Source organism: Macrobrachium rosenbergii, chromosome 1 (genome assembly GCF_040412425.1).
Source record: "Macrobrachium rosenbergii isolate ZJJX-2024 chromosome 1, ASM4041242v1, whole genome shotgun sequence".
In the NCBI taxonomy this organism is placed as follows: domain Eukaryota; kingdom Metazoa; phylum Arthropoda; class Malacostraca; order Decapoda; family Palaemonidae; genus Macrobrachium; species Macrobrachium rosenbergii.
Window position 1 is genome coordinate 8,309,408 of NC_089741.1, and position 20,644 is coordinate 8,330,051.

Here is a 20,644-nt window from a genome sequence, read left to right on the forward strand (position 1 = left end):
TTTAATGAGATATTTGACGTTGTATCTTATTTGCAAGCTTAGCAATATCAATCTAAATATTTGTAAAAGAAAACCTCAAAATTTGATAAAGATGCTCACCAGTAAGCCTTGATCTAAGTTTCGATTTGACTTTTTTTTATTGTTTCACTTTTGAAAATGTTTGTTTACAGATATGCGTACTACCAAAAACTGAAAACATACCTGCAGCAAACCTTTTCAAATCCGAATATTCCTCAGGTAGACAGAAATAAAATTACAAAAGGCTGTACACTTTAACCGTGGCTTTCAGTGTATCATTGGCTTGTGAACCAATTATTTCCATCTGATAAATTCCTGGAACCTCTTCTGATAATACAATGAATTGGGTCCTTGAACATATTTATAAACTCCTCTTTCAGAAGTTTTATTGTCTCATTACATTTTATTATTGAGGCAGATTAAACATTTTTCTTTTATTTAGCAACGCATTGCCTGTGGAAAATGCGTAAAGTTTTATACACTGATCTGTTTCATAAAAATTTCGTTCATTTTCAAACGTTTTCACATCGGTAAACAAGTCTGACACGAGCTTTACCCTGTCTTGTAGCCTTGTGTTCAAACTGTTCATGTGGCGAAAAAAAAAGTTGATTGTATGGACAAAGTGAACTGTATGTGTCAAAAATTGCCATTTATTCCCCTTGAATAAAATTTCCTAGTTTTTCTTGAATACTTATTTTCATGTATTTCCCATTTCTATGAAAATACGTTGATATGATTATTTTTGCTCCACAGAAGAAGTTTTTATTATATTAACTATAGCAATGAGTTGGTATAAATTAGTACATTGATATTCAAAGTAATAAAACACCTTTTTTGCAAATTTTGTCCATCTCTATAAAATTAGATGACGTATGATTACAGTGGAGAATATATGTTATTTTCTTTTGTAAGGGCACATGCCAGTGATTTAAGCTTGCCTTCTGGACGAAACCCCCTTTTTTTTATGTTGGGTTACGATTAAAGCACTTAATGTTTGTTTTTAAATTGATGTTTTGTTACGTAACCCTGTAGATGTGACACTGTGTTAAGCAATATACTCTTCCCGAGTTTTCTTCTAGGGTGTAAAGGTGAAGTTCTGTCTGTTTAGCAGCTAACTCCAGGAAGGCAAGTAAAAGAAGTTCTTGTAGAATCCAGTCCCATCACCTCGTGAACTGTCGCCGCCATTGCAGTAACTTCTTCATAAGAATATTCTGAAATCCCTTTTTGACCATTTATGGTTTCCTCTATCGAAGTAACGTAACGTTGTGTTAATTTTTGCAGTAATGTGTTAATGTTTTCTTGCTTCTTAACGTAACTTTGATGATTGTTGTGTTCTTTAAATATTAATTATGTGTGTTAAACTTTTAAATGCGTATTTGTGAACCCGTGTGGCATCACCCAAAAAGAATTGGTGCAGGAAATATAGTTGATTGTTTCTTAACTGCACTTTTGTTGGATAAAAATGCAATGTTTCTTGACTTCATGGTATATTTAAGTAAGTTAGTAAACTCCTCAGCACTGTAACTTGGTCTCATTCAAAGCTAGTGCAGGAGGGCTTAAGGTTTGTAGGTTATTTGGGGCCTCTGGCCCCTCATCGTGAGACATTATCTCCTCAAAACTCAACTTTCTCACGGGAGAGAGAGAAACGCGCGCTTCCTTCAATCGTTTATTTCCTCTCACAAAAAATTCAAATTCAAACAGCTTGGGGTGAACGTAACAGGTTCCACAGTTCTTTTTTATAATTCCCAGTTCACTCAAAAATTCACAATAACGGTACAAACAAGATACAAAACACAATTGGTACATCAATTTACAACTTCAATATAAAAATAGCAAGAAACTCTGAAAAGAACGGGCATAAATACGACACAGCACAGGGAATGGGGAACTTCAAAAGGCGTCACCCTCATAAAGGGGGCAAAACAATAATTGTTTTACAACACAAACACATATATACCTGATTAAACACACTCCACAATTGTCATATAAGTAAAGTTTAGCAATACTCAGTAAATCTACTTAAATTTCCACATACTGATACAATGTAAACAAATAGGGAGCGTTCTTTTAGACGCTAAACGTACATTTTAACAAACGTAAACACAAGATCGAGAGCGTTCTTTTGGACAAAAAACATACATTTAACATCCTCCCCACCATGGGAGTGTCTCAACACTCCTATCATCATAAGAACCTCCACTACAATCTCATAACCTGAAAATTACAAGTCAAGTTTAACAGGTACTTTAACAGATCTCCCCCTTCGGGTTTTACCTACAGTAGACTCAGTGATTGATTCAACTGGGTCCATGGGATCCCCTACAACTGGATTTTCCTTTATTATTTCATCAGGGAATTACAAACACTTTCCTCACTGATATCTGAAATCTCCAAATTGTATAGGTTTTGAACAGGTCTAGTTACAAATCCACGTTTAGTTTTAACCTTGGCACTTCTCACCATTCCATCCTTTCCAGGGTACAACTCAGTAATAACTCCAAGTGGCCACAGCAGCCTAGGCACTCTTTCTTCCTTTACTATTACAACAGAACCCCTTGTTAAATTACAATTAGCTTTGAACCCCTTTACCATGCAAGGCAGGTTTCCAAGGTACTCGGATTGCCAGATGTTCCAGAATTTCTCCAACTGACTCAGGCGCACAGCCTCTCTCACACACAAATCCTTTGAGGTCACACCTGAGGCAGAGTCATCTGCCAGTTCCACCTGAAAACCTGCTGAACGACCAATAAGAAAATGAGATGGAGTAAGGGGATTAGCAACATCAGGTTCTTCACCTACAAATGTCAAGGGTCTAGAATTGATACATGCCTCCACCTCATGAAGAGTGGTTTCTAATTCACTCCTAGACAATGTCTTAGTGCCCAACGTCTTTCTCAACGCAACCTTCACTGATCTAATGAGGCGTTCCCACCAGCCTCCCCACCAAGGCGCATTAGGTACAATAAACTTCCATTGGGGGGCCATGGGGCCATAATGTTGCTTCAACAGGTTGGAGACACCCAAAAGGTTTTAGCATTGTCAGAGTAGAACACAGAAGGTACACCACGTCTAGCTGTAAACCGACGAATTGCCAAATTGCAATCAGTAACCGAGAGAGACTCAGTAAGCTCTAGGTGGACAGCTCTGACAACAGCACAAGTAAAATGGAGAATATACAACTTCTTGGAGGGGAAATCAACACAAAATAAGGGACCAGCAAAGTCTAGACCTGTAACAGTGAAAGGAGGGGCAGCTTTGACTCTTAACTCAGGAAGGGGGAGCCACCGGCTGGGAACAGGCCTTGGCTTCATATCTCTACGACAAGCGACACATTCTCTGCAAACCCTCTTAGCAATCTGACGAAGACGAATGATCCAATAATTGTTTCGCAGAGTGGAAACAAGCACAGCAACACCAGCATGTTTAAGCAATCCATGCTGGAAACTAACCAACAACAAAGCAATATAAGTACCAGGGACAATGATAGGGTGCTTACTCTCTTAACTCAATTCGGCATTCTCTAAGCGCCCCTTTATTCTCAGCAACCCTTCCTCATCTAGATAAGGATCAAGTTTGACCAAAGGGGACCCCTTAGGGAGGGGTTGAGACAAAGCCAGAGCATTTATTTCTCTTGCAAAGGCCTCTCTTTGAGCACAGTAGAGCAGTTTGACCTTGGCTTTCATCAATTCTCCATAAGTCAAGGGACCACCAGCTTTAAGGGATGAAGCTTTACAATTACCAACAAATCTTAACACCCAACCTAATATATTGAGTGCCTTCGGAAAGGAGCTCCATCGGGAAAACTCAAACAAGGGCAGATCAGACTCAACAGCAACACAAACAGTGTCTGTTTCACATTGCTCTTCTCGTGTGAATCCCTCTCTCGCATCTTCCTTAAGTAGGAGAGATGAGGTGCGGAGCCAAGAAGGACCCACTAACCAAACATCAGACTGTGTGAGTTGCTCTGCATAAACACCTCTCGATATCAGGTCTGCGGGGTTGTCCTTTCCAGGACAATGTTGCCAACAAGATGGTGGAGTCAATCCTTGAATTTCCACAACTCTGTTGGCTACAAAGGTTTTCCATCTGTTCGGTTCTCCTTTAATCCACGCTAGGGCAACAGTGGAATCAGTCCAACATCGAACTGAAACCTCCTGGACCAGCCGCAATGCAGACTTCACAAATACGACCAGTCTAGCACACAATAAGGCACCAAGTAATTCTAGCCTAGGGAGGGAAACTTTTTATAGGGGCTACCTTACCTCTAGCAGCAATCAATGTTACCTTGAAATTACCCTTTTCTGGCACTCTCACATACACACAAGCACCATACCCCCTTTCCGACGCATCACCAAAGGCATGAAGTTCAATAGCAGGAAGATCTCTCCAGGACAATTCTGAAAATAAGTAACGATTAATTCTCAATGATTCAAGTACAGAAAGTCCTACTACCCACAACTTAACTCTGCCTTGCATAGCCTCAGGTAATGGTTCATCCCAATCTAGACCTAATCTCCAGATTTCTTGGAATAGTATTTTTGCATGCATAACAAAGGGACATATGAACCCCAAGGGGTCAAAACATCGAGCAATTAGGCTTAACACATTTCTTTTAGTACAAACAATATCCCCAAAGGGATCTACATTCTCTACCTTAAATGTAAAACAGTCTGAGGAGGAATCCCATTGTAAGCCTAACACCTTTACACCTTCTACAATAGAATCCTCTGTCATGGGCAAGGTTTTATAATTGGAAGTACACTTTGATAGGCACATACCAGCCTTCTTCAACATACCACAGGCTTCATCAAATCTTGCACTGGCCTCAGCAGGGCTATCAGCCCCAGAAAGCCAGTCATCAACATACAGATTCTCAAGCAATTCAGAAACCACCTCTGAGGGAGGGTATTTCTTTAAATGAAATTTCAAAGTGGCATTCAACAAAAGGGACTACTCTTATTTCCAAAGGGTACTCTTACAAAATGGAAATGTTTTACAATATCCTTTTTCTTCAACAAAAACCTGTGAACATCACGGTCCTCCCTCCTCACCTTAATTTGAAGGAAAGCCTTTGTAATATCAGCAGTTAATGCCACCTTCCATCTTCTAAACCTCAGTAGAACTTCTACTAAATCAGGGTTTAAGGAAGGACCACTTTCTAAACAGTCATTTAGGGACACACCATTACTGCCACGAGCTGACCCATCAAACACAGGCCTGATTTTGGTGGAGATACTCGCCTCCCGCACCACAGGTCTATGAGGCAAATAGAACACTGGGTACCCACCCTCCAACTGATGGGGTGGGATCTCTTCTGTAATACCTTCCCTTTCATACTCTTCAAACACTGTATAATATTGTTCCTGCAGACCAGGGTCCCTATCTAACTTACGACTCAGATTATCCAATCTTCTCAAGGCATGGTGTTTGTTATCAAGTAACTTTAACTTTACAGACTCTGATTTCCAGGGAAGGGCCACCTCATAACGGCCTTCCTTGTAACTTACCAAATTCTCAAATTGCACCAGAATAGGGTCAGACTTAATAGCGTCAGAACGTGGTTCCTGGGCTTGAATACCTACAGATTCTAAATCCCAAAAGTTACTCAAGCTATCTTCCTGAAAATTAGAAAATGTTAACAGTTGCACACCTACATCACAGTTATCTTTGGACCTAATTGAGGATCCAGACAAAACCCAACCAAAAACAATCTCCTGGGCTACAAGCCCTTCATGACACACAATTTTGTTAGGGAGCATCAGCTTCCAATACAAATCTAATCCAATCAACATATCCACCTGTATCTTTCGGTTGGATCCATACTCATCAGCTAGGTTAAGATGCGCAAAAGGCTCTAAGCACTTAGGATCCACCTTGGTCCTACATAAAGGGGGACAAATTACATTAATCTCAGCTACCTTAAAGCTATATTTGTGGTTATTAGCCCCTAAACTCATCACTTCATAAATGCTACACAAATCTGCCTTGGAGGCCTTACCTCCCCCACAGGCAGAAAAAGATAAATACTCAGAGGTCAGCCACTTGGGCCTGACCCTTTTGACCAAGTCCTTGGAAATGTAGGATCGATCCGATCCTGTATCAAACATTACAGTTGCAGATATTATACCCTGATAGCCTACAACCTTTATCTTTGCTGTTTGTAATACACAACACTGCTTAATAGCCCTAGCCCTTGACTCACAAGGAGCCACTCCCACATGTGTAACAGATTCACTCTCCCCCCGCACCTTTTCTCCTTCAGGGGTTTTCTCACTAGCTGTTACAGGGGTTATCGCTTCGGACTTACGACAAATAAGTGCGTGGTGATGGCCACCCTTGCACTCTGAACACCTGGCCCAGCAACCCCTCGCATAATGGCCAGGAGATAAACACTTAAGACACAGCCGCTTTCCACGAATGGCTTCTTCTCTTTCATGAAGAGAGAGCTTCACTATACCAAAACACTTATCACTAGGATGCAGCTTTCCACAGAATGCACACTGTTGCTTAGAAGCACTCTCTTCTGATGAAGTTTGAAGGGCTGAGGCAGAACCCTGGATGAGCTTTTTCTGCCTTTTTTCCACGCCGGGATCCTCAGTCTTTCAATGGTTCAGCCCCTGAAGGGCCTCAGCCCTTTCTCGCCCCTCAACTTCTCGTTGTAGGAATTCCAGCAGCCCTTTAAGGTCTCCTTCCTCTTACTGACTTCGAGACCACTCCAGTCTAATCTCGTGGGGGAGCAGGGACAAGATCATGGGCGCCAATACCAGCCCATATTGGTCCCCTCCTACCCCAAGAGCCTCCAAACTGCGAACATGGGCTATCACGTTGTCTTGCAACTTCCGCAATGCCAAGAGTTGATTGTCGTACTTCGATCTCCTTGACAACGCAAGCTGCATTAGATCCTGAATGTGGGCGGAAATTATCTTGTTTGGTTTGGCATACCTCTCTTTTAACAGTTCACATGCCGATTTATAATTAGCTGCCATCTGAGCCAGACCCTGTATAACTCTTCTCGCCTCGCCCTCCAACACAGAGCGTAGGTACATAAATTTGTTAACAGGAGGCATAGGCTTGTCATCAACAATAGCCTTAAACTGATCCCAGAACAGCATCCACTCAGTTATTTTCCCGCCAAATTTTAATAACTCAAGCCTAGGCAATTTCACACTATGTGCTTCACTACTAGGCTCACTTGCAGAAATTATACTGCCTTCAGTAGCCCTACTATTCAAGTTCACAAGTCTACCATTGCCTAACCTTTCTAAAACTTCTGCAGCAGCAATGCGTGTTTGGCCTACCTCACTGAGGAAATCGTTGGCTTCATAGACTAACCTTTTGACTTCTTCCGGATTTTCGATCAAGTCTTGCACCGCATCATCTAGTTCAACCCACTTAGACTTACGGTGGTCGAATTCGTCCACTAGGCTAGTCAACTCATGCCAGCTTGGTTGGCCTTGTAGAACTCCACTTAATTTTCTCGCAGCACAACGCAGCCATGCTTCAGCTCCGACTTTCTTCAATCTAAGACTTCTCAGTTTCATCAAAATGTCAGGAAATCCAGGAAAATCTTCATCACTTCCTTCTGATCCCGGGTTCTGGGCACCATGTAGGTTATTTGGGGCCTCTGGCCCCTCATCGTGAGACATTATCTCCTCAAAACTCAACTTTCTCACGGGAGAGAGAGAAACGCGCGCTTCCTTCAATCGTTTATTTCCTCTCACAAAAAATTCAAATTCAAACAGCTTGGGGAGAACGTAACAGGTTCCACAGTTCTTTTTTATAATTCCCAGTTCACTCAAAAATTCACAATAACGGTACAAACAAGATACAAAACACAATTGGTACATCAATTTACAACTTCAATATAAAAATAGCAAGAAACTCTGAAAAGAACGGGCATAAATACGACACAGCACAGGGAATGGGAACTTCAAAAGGCGTCACCCTCATAAAGGGGGCAAAACAATAATTGTTTTACAACACAAACACATATATACCTGATTAAACACACTCCACAATTGTCATATAAGTAAAGTTTAGCAATACTCAGTAAATCTACTTAAATTTCCACATACTGATACAATGTAAACAAATAGGGAGCGTTCTTTTAGACGCTAAACGTACATTTTAACAAACGTAAACACAAGATCGAGAGCGTTCTTTTGGACAAAAAACATACATTTAACAAGGTTGAATGAAATCGTACCGAATGTGGCCCTAAAATTTTTTAAAGTTTCACCACAGTATGCTTAATGTTGTTACTTGGTCAAAAAACCGCTAAAAACCTTACGTAACAACACCACGCTCCCTTTGCGGTTTCTAAATCACGGGGAGATATCTCTCAACCCAATTCATTACTAACGAGGATAACACACTAATATCCTCACTGACTTGCGAGTACTCTCGGGTTGATTTTCAGACCTTACCGCTACATGTTACCTCGTTTCTTTATGTTACTTGCGTAACCTTCAAGTATGAACACAATACAAGTCTATCAGATCAAATTATATTCACCATTCTTAAAAACTGAAACACAGGAAAATGAAATAAAATGGGGGGATATTGAAACACTTCTGTTGAATTTAAAGTTAAACTAATTTAATAACTAAAGGTTAAACATATCAAAGAGTAATTACATAAGAGACAAATAAAATGAATTACTCAAAAGGGGATTATAACTCAATGGCACTCAAATGAATCAAGTTACAGCAAAGTTCAAAGGATAAGGGCAATCACCCTTTCTAAGTCCACACACATCACTACATGACACTAGATATCAGGTGTACTCAAAAGTTGAGCCAAGAGGCTGTACGTTCCGTCCTGCATTCGGGTTTTCTTGGGGAAAAAGAGACAAGTTATACAATAACCACGAATACAAAACAGACTTACAAAGTTTACATGTACATAAAAAGCTTTAAGACAATACCCAAGTTCGTTATCAAAAATAAATTCCAAATATAATATTGCGCAATTTCAACATATTGGTTAAATGTAGTGAATTAATTGGTGGTGTGTGACAATACAATTTTGGGCGACGTCACGCCCATACAGTGCACGCATACACGCCCGCAGAGGGGCTCGAAGGGGGGCGAACAACTACCCTTCCTTTCCTCTCTCCCGAACTCTTGACCTCGGTTAATGGCTTCTCTGGCGAGAGGTACAAACAAGATCTAATAACACCTTCAACTATTACTATACGTGGTGCAGTGCATTCACTAAGAGTTATTTCAAACATAAAAATGAATTATATATTATAACTAAAACAGTACTCCAGACTTCATGCTAGAATCATAATAAAAATCAGGCAAAATAATGTAAGAGTGTCATTCTCGAATTAGATGTGGTTCTTTCACCCTTATTACGATAAGCAATAGAGACGTAAATATTTCTACAAAATACATAAGCATGCGAATGAATATATTTGGATTTCACACGAATACAGTAACATAGTTCTTGTCTGTCGATTACCTGACTGACGGCAATTCACAACGAAAACTCAAATCAATAATTTCTTATGAAACAGACGATCCTAATAGCTCTACAATAAGAGATAGATCGCACGAAAACAATGAGTAAACAAAAACATCAGAAAAATTGTTGTGAGAAGAGTTCAGTTATATTAGGCAAGAGAGCTGGGCAAAGGCTCCAGTCGGGACCTGAAAACGCCTCTTGAAACTTTCCTTTTTCAGCAAGAAATATCTTAAATTTATGGCAAAGCGCAAAAAAAAAAAAAAAAAGCCTGAGAACTTTTCCTTAGCCGAGTCACTTTGTAAAGTCCCCGCTCAACGGATCTCTGTGGAGAACATCCCATTTTCTGCAGTGCCTTTCCATGACCTAAGGTCGATCGGAATATATATTTATCATCATAATTGTAGTGTGTATATGTTGTCTTTCTAAGCAATCATGTATTATGTACAAGTAACAAGTTATTTATTTCGTAGGTCAGACATTGTTTATCACTATGTTCTCTGTATGAACCTGCCCTGTTTTTAAGGAACTAGTTTGACCACTGGTCACCTGTAAATCTTTGTACCAGCGGTCTCTGTAAGCTATGCAGACGTCCGCATCCCGCTTTATAAGCAGCTAGCTTTCATCAATAAATGTTACGGGCTGCTCTAGGAGCAAGAGCCCGTGCTGGCACAAGGCCAGCTAAATCTAAAACAACATCAATAAATCAGCAGTAGCCTACTTGTCTTCCTGTCCATTATTTTGCACCTCTCTCACAGTGGTGGCCCCCGGAGTGGTTCCCGGAAGCCATTAACGGACCCAAACGGCGACTAAGTCTTGGCCCATCGAACCTAATCCATGCCCCTAACGGACTAACTACGATGCTCTAACAAGGTGTTTGAGTGTTAGCCAACCCTCGTCAGCAGATCGCCAATGTCATTAGTGGACCCACACGGCATGCTCCCCCAGAGTGTATTGGCATGAGTGTTCCCACACACTCCAAATGAGAGTGCGAAGAGAGCATGGACATACATTCCCAACCATGTACAAATTACCGCGAACCCCTCCCACACACACCTCCACACCGGTAGCTGCACCCCACACAATGGCCCCCCTGACGGGCCAACCAAAGACGGCCCTTAGCATAAGGCTGCCGCCATCCACCAGGGAGAATGCAGTGTTTTGGTTCTACAGGGTCGAGGGGCAATAGCAGCGATCGACAACTGGCCCCTGTTACTAAAAATAGGCCGCACCAGTGCCCATGCTGCTCGTGTTTACATCAAGCAGGTCGGACATACAGTGCAAACGCAGTTGAGTGCCCACAGAAGGGAATAGCTTCCAGCCAGTGACTGGCAGTACTGGTGGATTACATGGAACTGGAGAGGCACTGGTGTGACCGGACTATTTGTCAAGTTCTTCTTGAAATATCTTCTCTACTTGCTTTTGGTACCATTTACCTCCGTCAATGGTAATAATGATGTCCTCTTGACATCCTGAGGCTATACAGTCCTCACACCTGAACCAAGTGAAAGGTTACACGAGTACTTTGTATTTTCATATTAGAAAAGAGACAGATAGAAATAAAAACACGATATATATACTGAGGCCTTATAAATCATAATACTAAGGTCAGTATGGCGTTATTTCCACAAAGACTCCAAACATACTTAGTTGGGTTACTGTATTAAATATAAAATAAAATATGTAAATAAATAAATAAATAAACAAACATGTAAATAAATAAATAAACATGTAAATAAATAAATAAATAATATGTAAATAAATAAATAAATAAATATGTAAATAAATAAATAAATATATATATATATATATATATATATATATATATATATATATATATATATGTATGTATGTATGTATAAATAATATATATATATATATATATATATATATATATATATATATATATATATATATATATATATATATATATATATATATATATGTATGTATGTATAAATATATATATATATATATATATATATATATATAATATATATATATATATATATATAAATATATATATATATATATATATATATATATATATATATATATATATATATATATATATATATATATATATATATTATTATGATTAGCAAGAACTCACTAGCAAATTGCCTCCCCCTTGTTTTGTTGTTTTCATTTATTGCAAGCCGCTCGCTCGATAGACACATCTGTCTATCGACTTATATGGTCAGAATACAAGGGTTTAAAACGGATTAAGGCCACTCCCTTTAAGCAGATCTTTCTTGACGCAAAAGTGATTTCTGTCTGGTCGTTTTCTTACAGGCAAAACTCCCCCTGCGGGCATCAGCTGAAAATGATTCAACCCCCCATATGCTGGAAGTGCCCCCTGCCCCATAGGAGGAGATAAAAGCAGAAAACCACGAGGCCTCACGGACACGCGCGTGCTGGAAGAGAGGAAGTGAAGTCCCCGAATCACGGCCATGCCCTTGGCCCTCTGTTAGCTACAACCACGTGGCCTTTCAAAGTATACTTTCCCTCTGTGAACTCCGGCCACCACCCACGTGTTCCCTTGGATGCTAGCCGGACTGATGACCGACTCCATTTGCTTGGAGATTCGAGAAATCCCCATCGCCTTGCCCTTTTACTGAAGCCCTTGCATCCTAACACGTGGAGAAACTCGCCCTCGGAAGTCGCAAGTCATCTCTGCCTTACGGTAAAGTGCTCTGGAAGTCCTCCATTCAGTCACGCTTTTGTCTCGTAACATTTACTCAACTTGAGAGCCTGTAATCACCGAATCTCTTGTCAAATGTCCGTGCTCCTCGAGTGTCGGCAGTGCTAAGCTATTATCAATTCATCGAAGCCCCTTGGCACCCTCAGTGCAGCTCCGAATTCATTATTCTTTTGGTCTATTTTCATTACTGGCGTATAATGTGCATATCTCTCATTTCAGAGGGACCCTATATCGTGGAAGCTTCTTGGACTGTGTCTGGAATTCCCCAGTTTCATTCATCCCATAGGAATCCCCCCCAGGATCAATAATCTACTAGCATTCCTCTTTCCCGTACTAACGTTATTTATGTAAATACACCCCTGCAAGTTTGCATACGTGTTTTACTTAATATTTTCCTCAGTAACAAGAGCCTTACGCTCATATGAAATTCCCCTTTGTTTTCCTCTTTATTTATGTTTTCCTGGACCCACGAAGTCAGAATCACAAGGCTAAATTACCTTAAATTGTTGCTACCTGTCTCACAGAGAATATTTGAAACTAAATCACCAGGAAAAACGTAAAAATGGTGACCTGGCCATAGATCTCGTTTTGCAGTTGCAGTTCCCCTAGTGTAGCTTTATTGCATTTGCAACTTGCCATTTCAGCTATTAGCAAAGCTAAGCCGGGTACGAGACAATTACGAACCTTTTGTGTAAAACCAGCACACAGATCCGGAAATTCCATGTAAGTAATATGTTTATCTTAGCAAAACCTTTTTACATTCGTGACTGTTCCTAGGAATTAGAAATAGGGATGCATGTATTCACTGAGAGAAAAGAACCACCGTATTAGATTCGTTAATGCATGCCTTTCAGGATAGGTAGTTAGGAAATAACCAGTGCTAACCATCCTTTGCTTCGAGGAATAGTGCGAAATTCCTCTGTGTTAAAATCCTTGCCATATTCTTGCTTCGAGGAATAGTGCGAAAGAAATTCCTCTGTGATAAATTTTACTTCGCATTTCGGATTAGCAAATTGTTATTTAGGCGCGAATAAATTCCCACGTGGGACAAGACGAAGTCAGCTTGCATTGCTGAAATTCTCTCAGTGTAGTTAGAATTCGAGTTAGGTGTTAGGAAAGTGAAATTTAAACTCCGCTTATAGGGAAAATTACTAGGTCGTTTTACTGTTATCCTCTCATCCCGGGAAATTCCCTGGAATCCCAGACGGTCTATAAATAGACGGGTCCATTCACACAGAATCTAAAAATAACTCCGGTGTTGGTCAGACGTCCTGCAACCCCCCCCCCCCCACAACCCCACCCATGCCCACGTGTGTAGCATTTTTTTCCCCGATTCATTTCTCAGCAAACATTTTTCTTTGGGTTTTTCCTGTTAGCAATTTCTAAGTCCTAAGGGACGAATCGTATTTCCAAGTCCTCAGAGACTCCTCCTAAAATTCTATGTCGCACGAGACGAGAATTTCTCAACCAAATTCCGAGTCCTAAGAGACTCCTAACCAAATTCCAAGTCCTAAGAGACTCCTAACAAAATTCCAAGTCCCCAGAGACTCCTAAAATTCTACGTCGCACGTGGTGAGAATTCCTCCTAATTCCACAATTCCAAGTCCTAAGAGACTCACTCCTAAGATTCTACGTCGCACGTGGTGAGAATTCCTCAACCAATTTCCAAGTCCTAAGAGACTCCCAAAAAAAAAATTCTATGTCAAGAGAGGCGAGAATTCCTAATTCCTGCGGGAAACCCAAAATCAAGTCCTTTTGAGACATTAAATTAGTGTATTTCACACACATCTAAGCCCTTATGGGACTGATCACTCCAGTTCGCTAGAGCAACTCCTTAATTTCACGCTACAGCCGGCCAAGTCCGAGCATGACAAAATCCAACTACGTCTTCTGAGACGCATATTAAAATTCGTTCGCCATGAACAACCACGTCTTTCCGAGACATATCAAATTTTAACAAAAGTCTCCTCACACTTACTAATCAACTGTCTTATTCAGACAGATCCATTCTCCTGCAGTCTGAACAAGGCGGAGAGAGAGAGAGAACGTGAGGAGAGGAAGAGAGAAAGAATTGCCCAAGAGCAGGAGAAGGAGAAGGAATGTGAAGAGAGAGAGAGAGAAAGAATTGCCCAAGAGCAGGAGAAGGAGAAGGAACGTGAAGAGAGAGAGAGAGAATGGCAGGAGAGAGAGAGAGAGTGCGCCCATGAGCTCCAGATGCTAGAACGACAGCACGCCACCCCCCCGCCCCCTGCAGCAGGAATGAGTGCCCTCAGCCAAGCTCACTCATTCATGCCAAAATGGACAGAGTCCGAACCCGAAGTATGGCTTGAAAGGGCCGAACGAGTCCTGGAGTGCTGCGATCTCTCCCCCGCGGAACTCTCCCTTGTTCTCACTAAATTCCTGGGCGGAAAGGCCCTCGTTGCCTACCACACCCTTTCAGCAGAAGATAGGGGAAACTGGGAAGCCGTACGCCAAGCAGTTACGAAGGCGTACGAGATTACCCCCGAGCGGTGGAGGAGACGTTGGAGAGAGCAGCCCAGAGAAGCAGGCCAGACTTGGTCCGATTGGGCGTACCATTTGGAGCGGCCATTAACAAAATGGCTCGATTCTGAAGGAGCCACAAGCAACGCCGAGGTACTCGAGCGGTTTAAATTCAAGCATTTCCTGCGCTACGCCCCTCCTGCCCTCGCCACTCATATAGTGGAAAAAGCCCCAGCAACACTCACCGAGTGTTGCCGAATAGCAGACATGTGGGAAACTCACCACCCTCAAGAAGGATCCATGGGGCGGAAGATAAATCCCCCATCCCTCCTCGGTGGATCAAATTCCCACAAGAATGGGAACTCAGGCAAGCCCCTAACTTGCCATTATTGCAAGAAGACGGGGCATTCCTCCGAACAGTGCCGGAGCAAGAAACCGGCACCTCTCTCTCCCGGAAAACCGCCCAATAACTCGCCTGCGCCCTCCACAGGGGCAGCGCGGAAAGACTTCAGCCAGACCTTTTGCACGGCGTGCAAGGTTTATGGCCATTCTCCCATGGGAGAAATGCCCAAGCAATAATAAATCAAATACTCCCACTGTCGCCTTGGCCGTCACAGATCCCAAGTCATTAGGCCCTCCGCGCCGAAGGGCCCAGATACGTGACTCCTCCACGAGGTAGCCACCCGCGCGCCGAGTCACTGCATTCGAGGACTCGGGCTCGCAAATCTCCTCATCCGAAGGGACAGAGTTCCCTATGGAGCTATCGTCAATAGACGAAAACTTGTCACGATCGAGGAATAAATCAATTTAAAATGATACTCCCTACGGTCCAATTAAGAGTTACAAGACCTCACCAATCCAAAATTTGCAATCTTGCAGTAGCAAGCCATCTCCCCGGAGGCTATGACGTCATCCTGGGACAGGACTTTCAGTCCCCACAGAAATCACGACAATCTAGTAGCGGTCCACATTCCCCGAATCATTCCGCGGGTGTTAGGACGAGCATAATTAAATACAGGGCCGGATACAAGGTTTATTGTGAATCCGTTACAACAACTTGCCGCCAAGGACCAGCACACTGGCCGCATGACAACACAACCCCGGAACCGAGAACTCAAAAACAAAAGACGTTCACAGCAGGGAATAGAATAAGAATTAACAAAGGATTACCTTTTTTTTTTTTTTTATCTAAAACTCTACATCCCTTATCCCTAGAAAAGCAATAATATTCCAATTTAAAACATCAGACAATTAAATAAATCAATACTTCTTCCAAGATATGTTACAAATATGAAAACAAAACAACATGATAAATACAGCATAGGCTATTTGTATATATTTATAAATCAAGTCGATCTGGAGGTTTACTTATTCAACTGGATCGACGTAACATTGGCGGTTGTACTGAACATTCACTATCATTATTTACAGTTACTTCTATGGGTTCTTCAGCCCCACTATTATCACATGGTACATTAGTGTCTGAAATGAAAGCACTAGAATCACTCAAATTTACAGATGACTTAGAATTATTGGATAACACTTCTTTATTGGACTGGTTAATCTGATCTGCATGTCTTGTCCAAATAATATTACCAAAACTCTGTACTTCCACCTTATAATTTCTCAACCCAAGTACTTCCACAATCTTTCCTTCCACCCATGGTGAACCTTTCCCAAAATTACGAACAAACACAGCATCATTGACTTTATACAATTTACCTTCCTCCTGGAAAATTTCATCCTCATTTTCCTTAAAGATTTGTCTTTCAGTTTAACTGATTCAACAGTACCTTTGAAATTCCTACCAACATTATTTCTGCTGGGGCCTTACCCGTGGAAGAATTCACAGTCCTCCTATAGTTATACAAAAATCTACAAATTCTGGTCTGAATATCTCCCTTCTTAAATTTTCCCAGGCCCTCCTTGAATGTTCTCACCGCCCTTTCAGCCAGACCATTGGAGGATGGATGATAAGGAGCTGGTGTTACATGCTTAATACTATTTTTACACAAGAACTCCTCCATCTCTTGAGAAACAAAATTTGGAGCATTATCTGATACAATGATATCAGGTATACCAAAATTACAGAATGTCTTCCTCAAATGACCAATGGTAACAGCTGACGTAGTGGAACTAGAAAAATGAATATCCAAAAATTTACTATGAGAATCTACAATTATCAAAAATATTTACCATCCATCGGTCCTGCATAATCTATGTGCAGTCGAGACCATGATTTACCAACAATAGGCCAAGACAATGTAGGAGCTCGAGGATTTGTAAAGTTCTTAAAACAAATGCTACAATTCTTTGTGACTTCTCCTATGTCCTGGTCTATCTTTGGCCACCATACCCAATTCCTTGCCTCAGCTTTCATAGCATTTATACCATTATGCCCACTATGTAAATGGTTCAAAACCTTACATCTTAACTCAACAGGAATCAAAACCCTATTTCTATACAATATTACATCATTATGGAGAGATAAATCATCTTTACAGAGGCATATTCCAGAAGTGACATATTATGTTCCTTTGACCATCCCAGCTTCAAACAAATTTTCAACTGAGACAATACAGCATCCTTATTGGTGAAATGTTTAACTGCCTGAAAAGAGATGTCATCAAAATCAAGTAATTCAACCAATTTAACATACTCAGCTGGTGTACCAGAATGAAAATCATCATCAAGTGGCAATCTGCTTAAGGCATCAGCAATTACATTTTCCTTCCCAGGTTTGTGAACTAATTCATAATCATACTGAGATAACAACAAAGCCCATCTTTGTATTCTAGAATTAGCATTACATGGAATCTGTTTCTCTTCCAAAAAGTCCCAGTAATGGTTTATGATCAGTTCTAGCAACAAAATTCCTGCCAAGCAAAAAATATCTAAAACGTTTCACAGCAAAAATAAGAGCTAATCCTTCTTTATCTAACTGAGAGTAGTTCCTTTCTGCTTTAGATAGTTTTTTACTTGCAAAATAAATTTTTTTTTCTTGGTCACCAACCTTTTGTAACAAAACACACCCCACACCTACAGGAGACGCATCCACTTCAATGATTAAAGGACTATCCCCATCAAAACTAGTCAGCACTTTGGACTCGGAAAAATCTCTCTTAATGCCTTCAAATGCCTTCTGCTGTACTGAAGTCCATCTAAATTTTACATTTTTCTTCAACAAATCATACAAGGGAGCTAGCTTAGAAGAAAAATTCTTTACAACCTTGCAATAGTAAGTAATCATACCTAAAAAGATTGAACTTCTTCAACAGAAGTAGGACATGGGCAATCTAAAATAGCTTTCACTCCCTTTGAAGATGGCTTGACTCCTTCACCTGAGATGTGGTATCCTAAATATTCAATAGATTCAGCCTCCAAAACAGTCTTAGTCTTATTTATTTGTACATTATGTGCTTGCAAAAGTTCCAAAACCTTTCTTAATCGGTGATCATGCTCCTTTTTGGTAGCACCACTTACAATAATATCATCTAAATAAGCAGCTACACCCTCCACATTTGCCAACAGTTGAGAAATAAACCTTTGGAAAATACCAGGAGATGAGGACAAGCCAAAAGGTAAACGCTTATATTTAAACAATCCTTTATGAGTATTAATTACTAAGTACTCTTGGCTTTTCTCATCAACAGGTATTTGAAGATGTGCATTCTTTAAATCAATTTTGGAAAAAACTTTCCTTACCAACAACAGATAACAATTCCTCTATCTTTGGTAACGGGTACCTGTCACAATGAATTTGTTTATTCAAAATTTTAAAATCTCCACAAATTCTCATTTCAATCTTATTTTCTTTCAATACAGGTACAATAGGAACTGCCCATTCACTATGTGATATGGGTTCCATCATTTCATCCGCTACTAGCTTATCTAAGGCATCTTCAATCATTTTCTTGTAATAAAAAGGAACTGTGCGTGCTTTCATAAACTTTGGGGTAGCATTACCTTTTAAATGAATCTTAGCCAAAACACCAGCAATAGGTTTACTTGAATCTACCAAGTAATTATCTAGCAGCTTTTCTGCACTCACATTAGCAACCTTTATTACTCTAGTACCTCCATCTATTCCAGCCAGATAAATAGGCTACCTACTTGCTGCATTAAATCTTTACCACACAAATTTGTATTACAAGAATCAACAACATAAAATACCTGAGAAACCTTTGTGCTATTATAAAGTACAGGAGCTAACACTTTGCCCAAGACATCAATTTTCATATTATCATAACCTCTTAGCTTTTTATTGTATTGTTCCATATTTAGTTTTAACCTATGTACCCACTCTTTGGTTATAGTAGACACAGCAGCGCCACTGTCAATCTCAAATGGAACTAAATTCTGATTAATACTGAAATAAAATTCATCAGAATTAAGAGCAAAAATCTTTCCTTTAACCATTAACAATCTATCATCACTGTTGTCTTCATAATCATCAATAGTTTTTACAGCCTTCTTACCTTCAGCTCTACTATTGGAAGCCTTATACCTAGGTTTAACACTACTAGGCCTATGAAGAGACAAATCTTTGTTTGCCTCTCTACACACCCTTTTTAGATGACCTTTCCTTTTACAAATGTTACAAGTCAGATCTTTAAACCAACAGTCTATACTCTCATGAGAAAAACCACAATGCTTACAAGATGACTTTTCTTTTCTCACTGAATTAACCTGTGGCTGTGATTCGTTCCTCTCACCCACAAAAGCTTTTTCCATGTTCAAAATTCTTTCTAAAACTGCACTAGAGGTCATAGCTTGGAGATCAATATTCAAAGCAACTAAATTGGGAAAATATACTTCATTGTCCACTGCCATAAACAACTGATCTCTGACTCTTGAATCGAAATGATTACCAAAATTGCAATCTTTTGCTAAAGCCTTGAGGTCAGCATACAAACTATTCACTGTCTCATCCCCCCTTTTTTTTCTTTGTTGAAAAGCTATTAGGCTACGATGATAAGAAGGTTTCACAATGTGATTTCAATACAGATACAAGGTCATCGTAAGTCATTGTATGGGGTAAATCAGGAGCACACAAATTACCCAGTATCCTACACTAAAAACATCAGTTCCAATCGACACTAGCAAAACATTTTTCTTTTTGTTATCTTCCTCAATTCCAAGATTACTAAAATTAGCTTCTAATAAACTAAGCCAAAGATCCAGGGTTATCTGAGAATTAAAAGGATCAATCTTAATCTGAGTAGTCGTCGCCATCGTGAACAAAACTGCAAGATGAAGCAAAACTGTACGTAACAGCCTATATGCCAGGTAAGGTAGGGTAAAAACACAATAAATCGAAGCATCAACTAGTACAGCTTGGGGAATTGAAAATCCTCACCCCTAGCATAGGCGAACTCTGCCTAACCTCCGCACCATCGCCGTCAATCAACTGGCCTTACGGAAGTGTCTGCAGAGCCGGTAGGCTGTGCTGAACTCATCAAAAATCCTGGAAAATCCTGACATCCACATGAAGTTCTTGTAGACCCTATGCTCCTCTGCATGGATTCTCGTCGCCATTTGTTAGGAGGGGCATAATTAAATACAGGGCCGGATACAAGGTTTATTGTGAATCCGTTACAACAACTTGCCGCCAAGGACCAGCACACCAGCTGCATGACAACACAACCCCGGAACCGAGAACTCAAAAACAAAAGACATTCACAGCAGGGAATAGAATCAGAATTAACAAAGGATTACCTTTTTTTTATCTAAAACTCTACAGCGGGCGCGAGTAATCCTCCCCCGCTTCTCCCTCAGTCACGACTGGCGCCCCCTGGGTACCAGGAGGACGTGCAGTCCCTACCAGTGCCACCTGAGTACGATGTACAGTGGCCCCCTCGATCGGTTCCCTATCCACCCCAGTGCCCGGCCCTGCCTCAGTGCCAGTGCCAGGGCCCCAATCAGATCTCCCTCCCGGAGATGCCAAATTCCTGCCGGTGCCACCTGCATGCA

At 40.7% G+C, this 20,644-nt stretch overlaps 2 protein-coding genes across 2 annotated transcripts; both read right to left on the reverse strand.

Annotated features, from left to right (window-relative positions):
- Window positions 1–2,358: 2,358 nt before the first annotated feature.
- On the reverse strand, window positions 2,359–3,003 carry LOC136839325 (uncharacterized). The gene has a single exon (XM_067105218.1). It carries the CDS (start codon window positions 3,001–3,003, stop codon window positions 2,359–2,361), a length of 645 nt encoding a protein of 214 aa, XP_066961319.1.
- Window positions 3,004–3,518: 515 nt separating this feature from the next.
- On the reverse strand, window positions 3,519–7,664 carry LOC136839334 (uncharacterized). The gene is made up of 5 exons (XM_067105229.1): window positions 6,783–7,664; window positions 5,070–6,617; window positions 4,797–4,929; window positions 4,281–4,415; window positions 3,519–4,129 (listed from the first exon to the last, which is right to left on the reverse strand). The coding sequence occupies exons 1-5, from the start codon at window positions 7,662–7,664 to the stop codon at window positions 3,519–3,521; spliced, it is 3,309 nt and encodes a 1,102-aa protein (XP_066961330.1).
- Window positions 7,665–20,644: the final 12,980 nt, after the last annotated feature.

Bases quoted from the DNA above. Each gene is read 5' to 3' on its own strand.
- LOC136839334 (XM_067105229.1), bottom strand. From the start codon at position 7,664: ATGTCTCACGATGAGGGGCCAGAGGCCCCAAATAACCTACATGGTGCC. The intron at 4,930-5,069 runs GTGAGGAGGGAG...TTTCATTTAAAG, and splicing joins AGGCTTTCCTTCAAATTAAG to AAATACCCTCCCTCAGAGGT. The intron at 4,416-4,796 runs GTATGTGCCTAT...ACTTATTTTCAG, and splicing joins TGGTATGTTGAAGAAGGCTG to AATTGTCCTGGAGAGATCTT.
- LOC136839325 (XM_067105218.1), bottom strand. From the start codon at position 3,003: ATGGCCCCCCAATGGAAGTTTATTGTACCTAATGCGCCTTGGTGGGGA.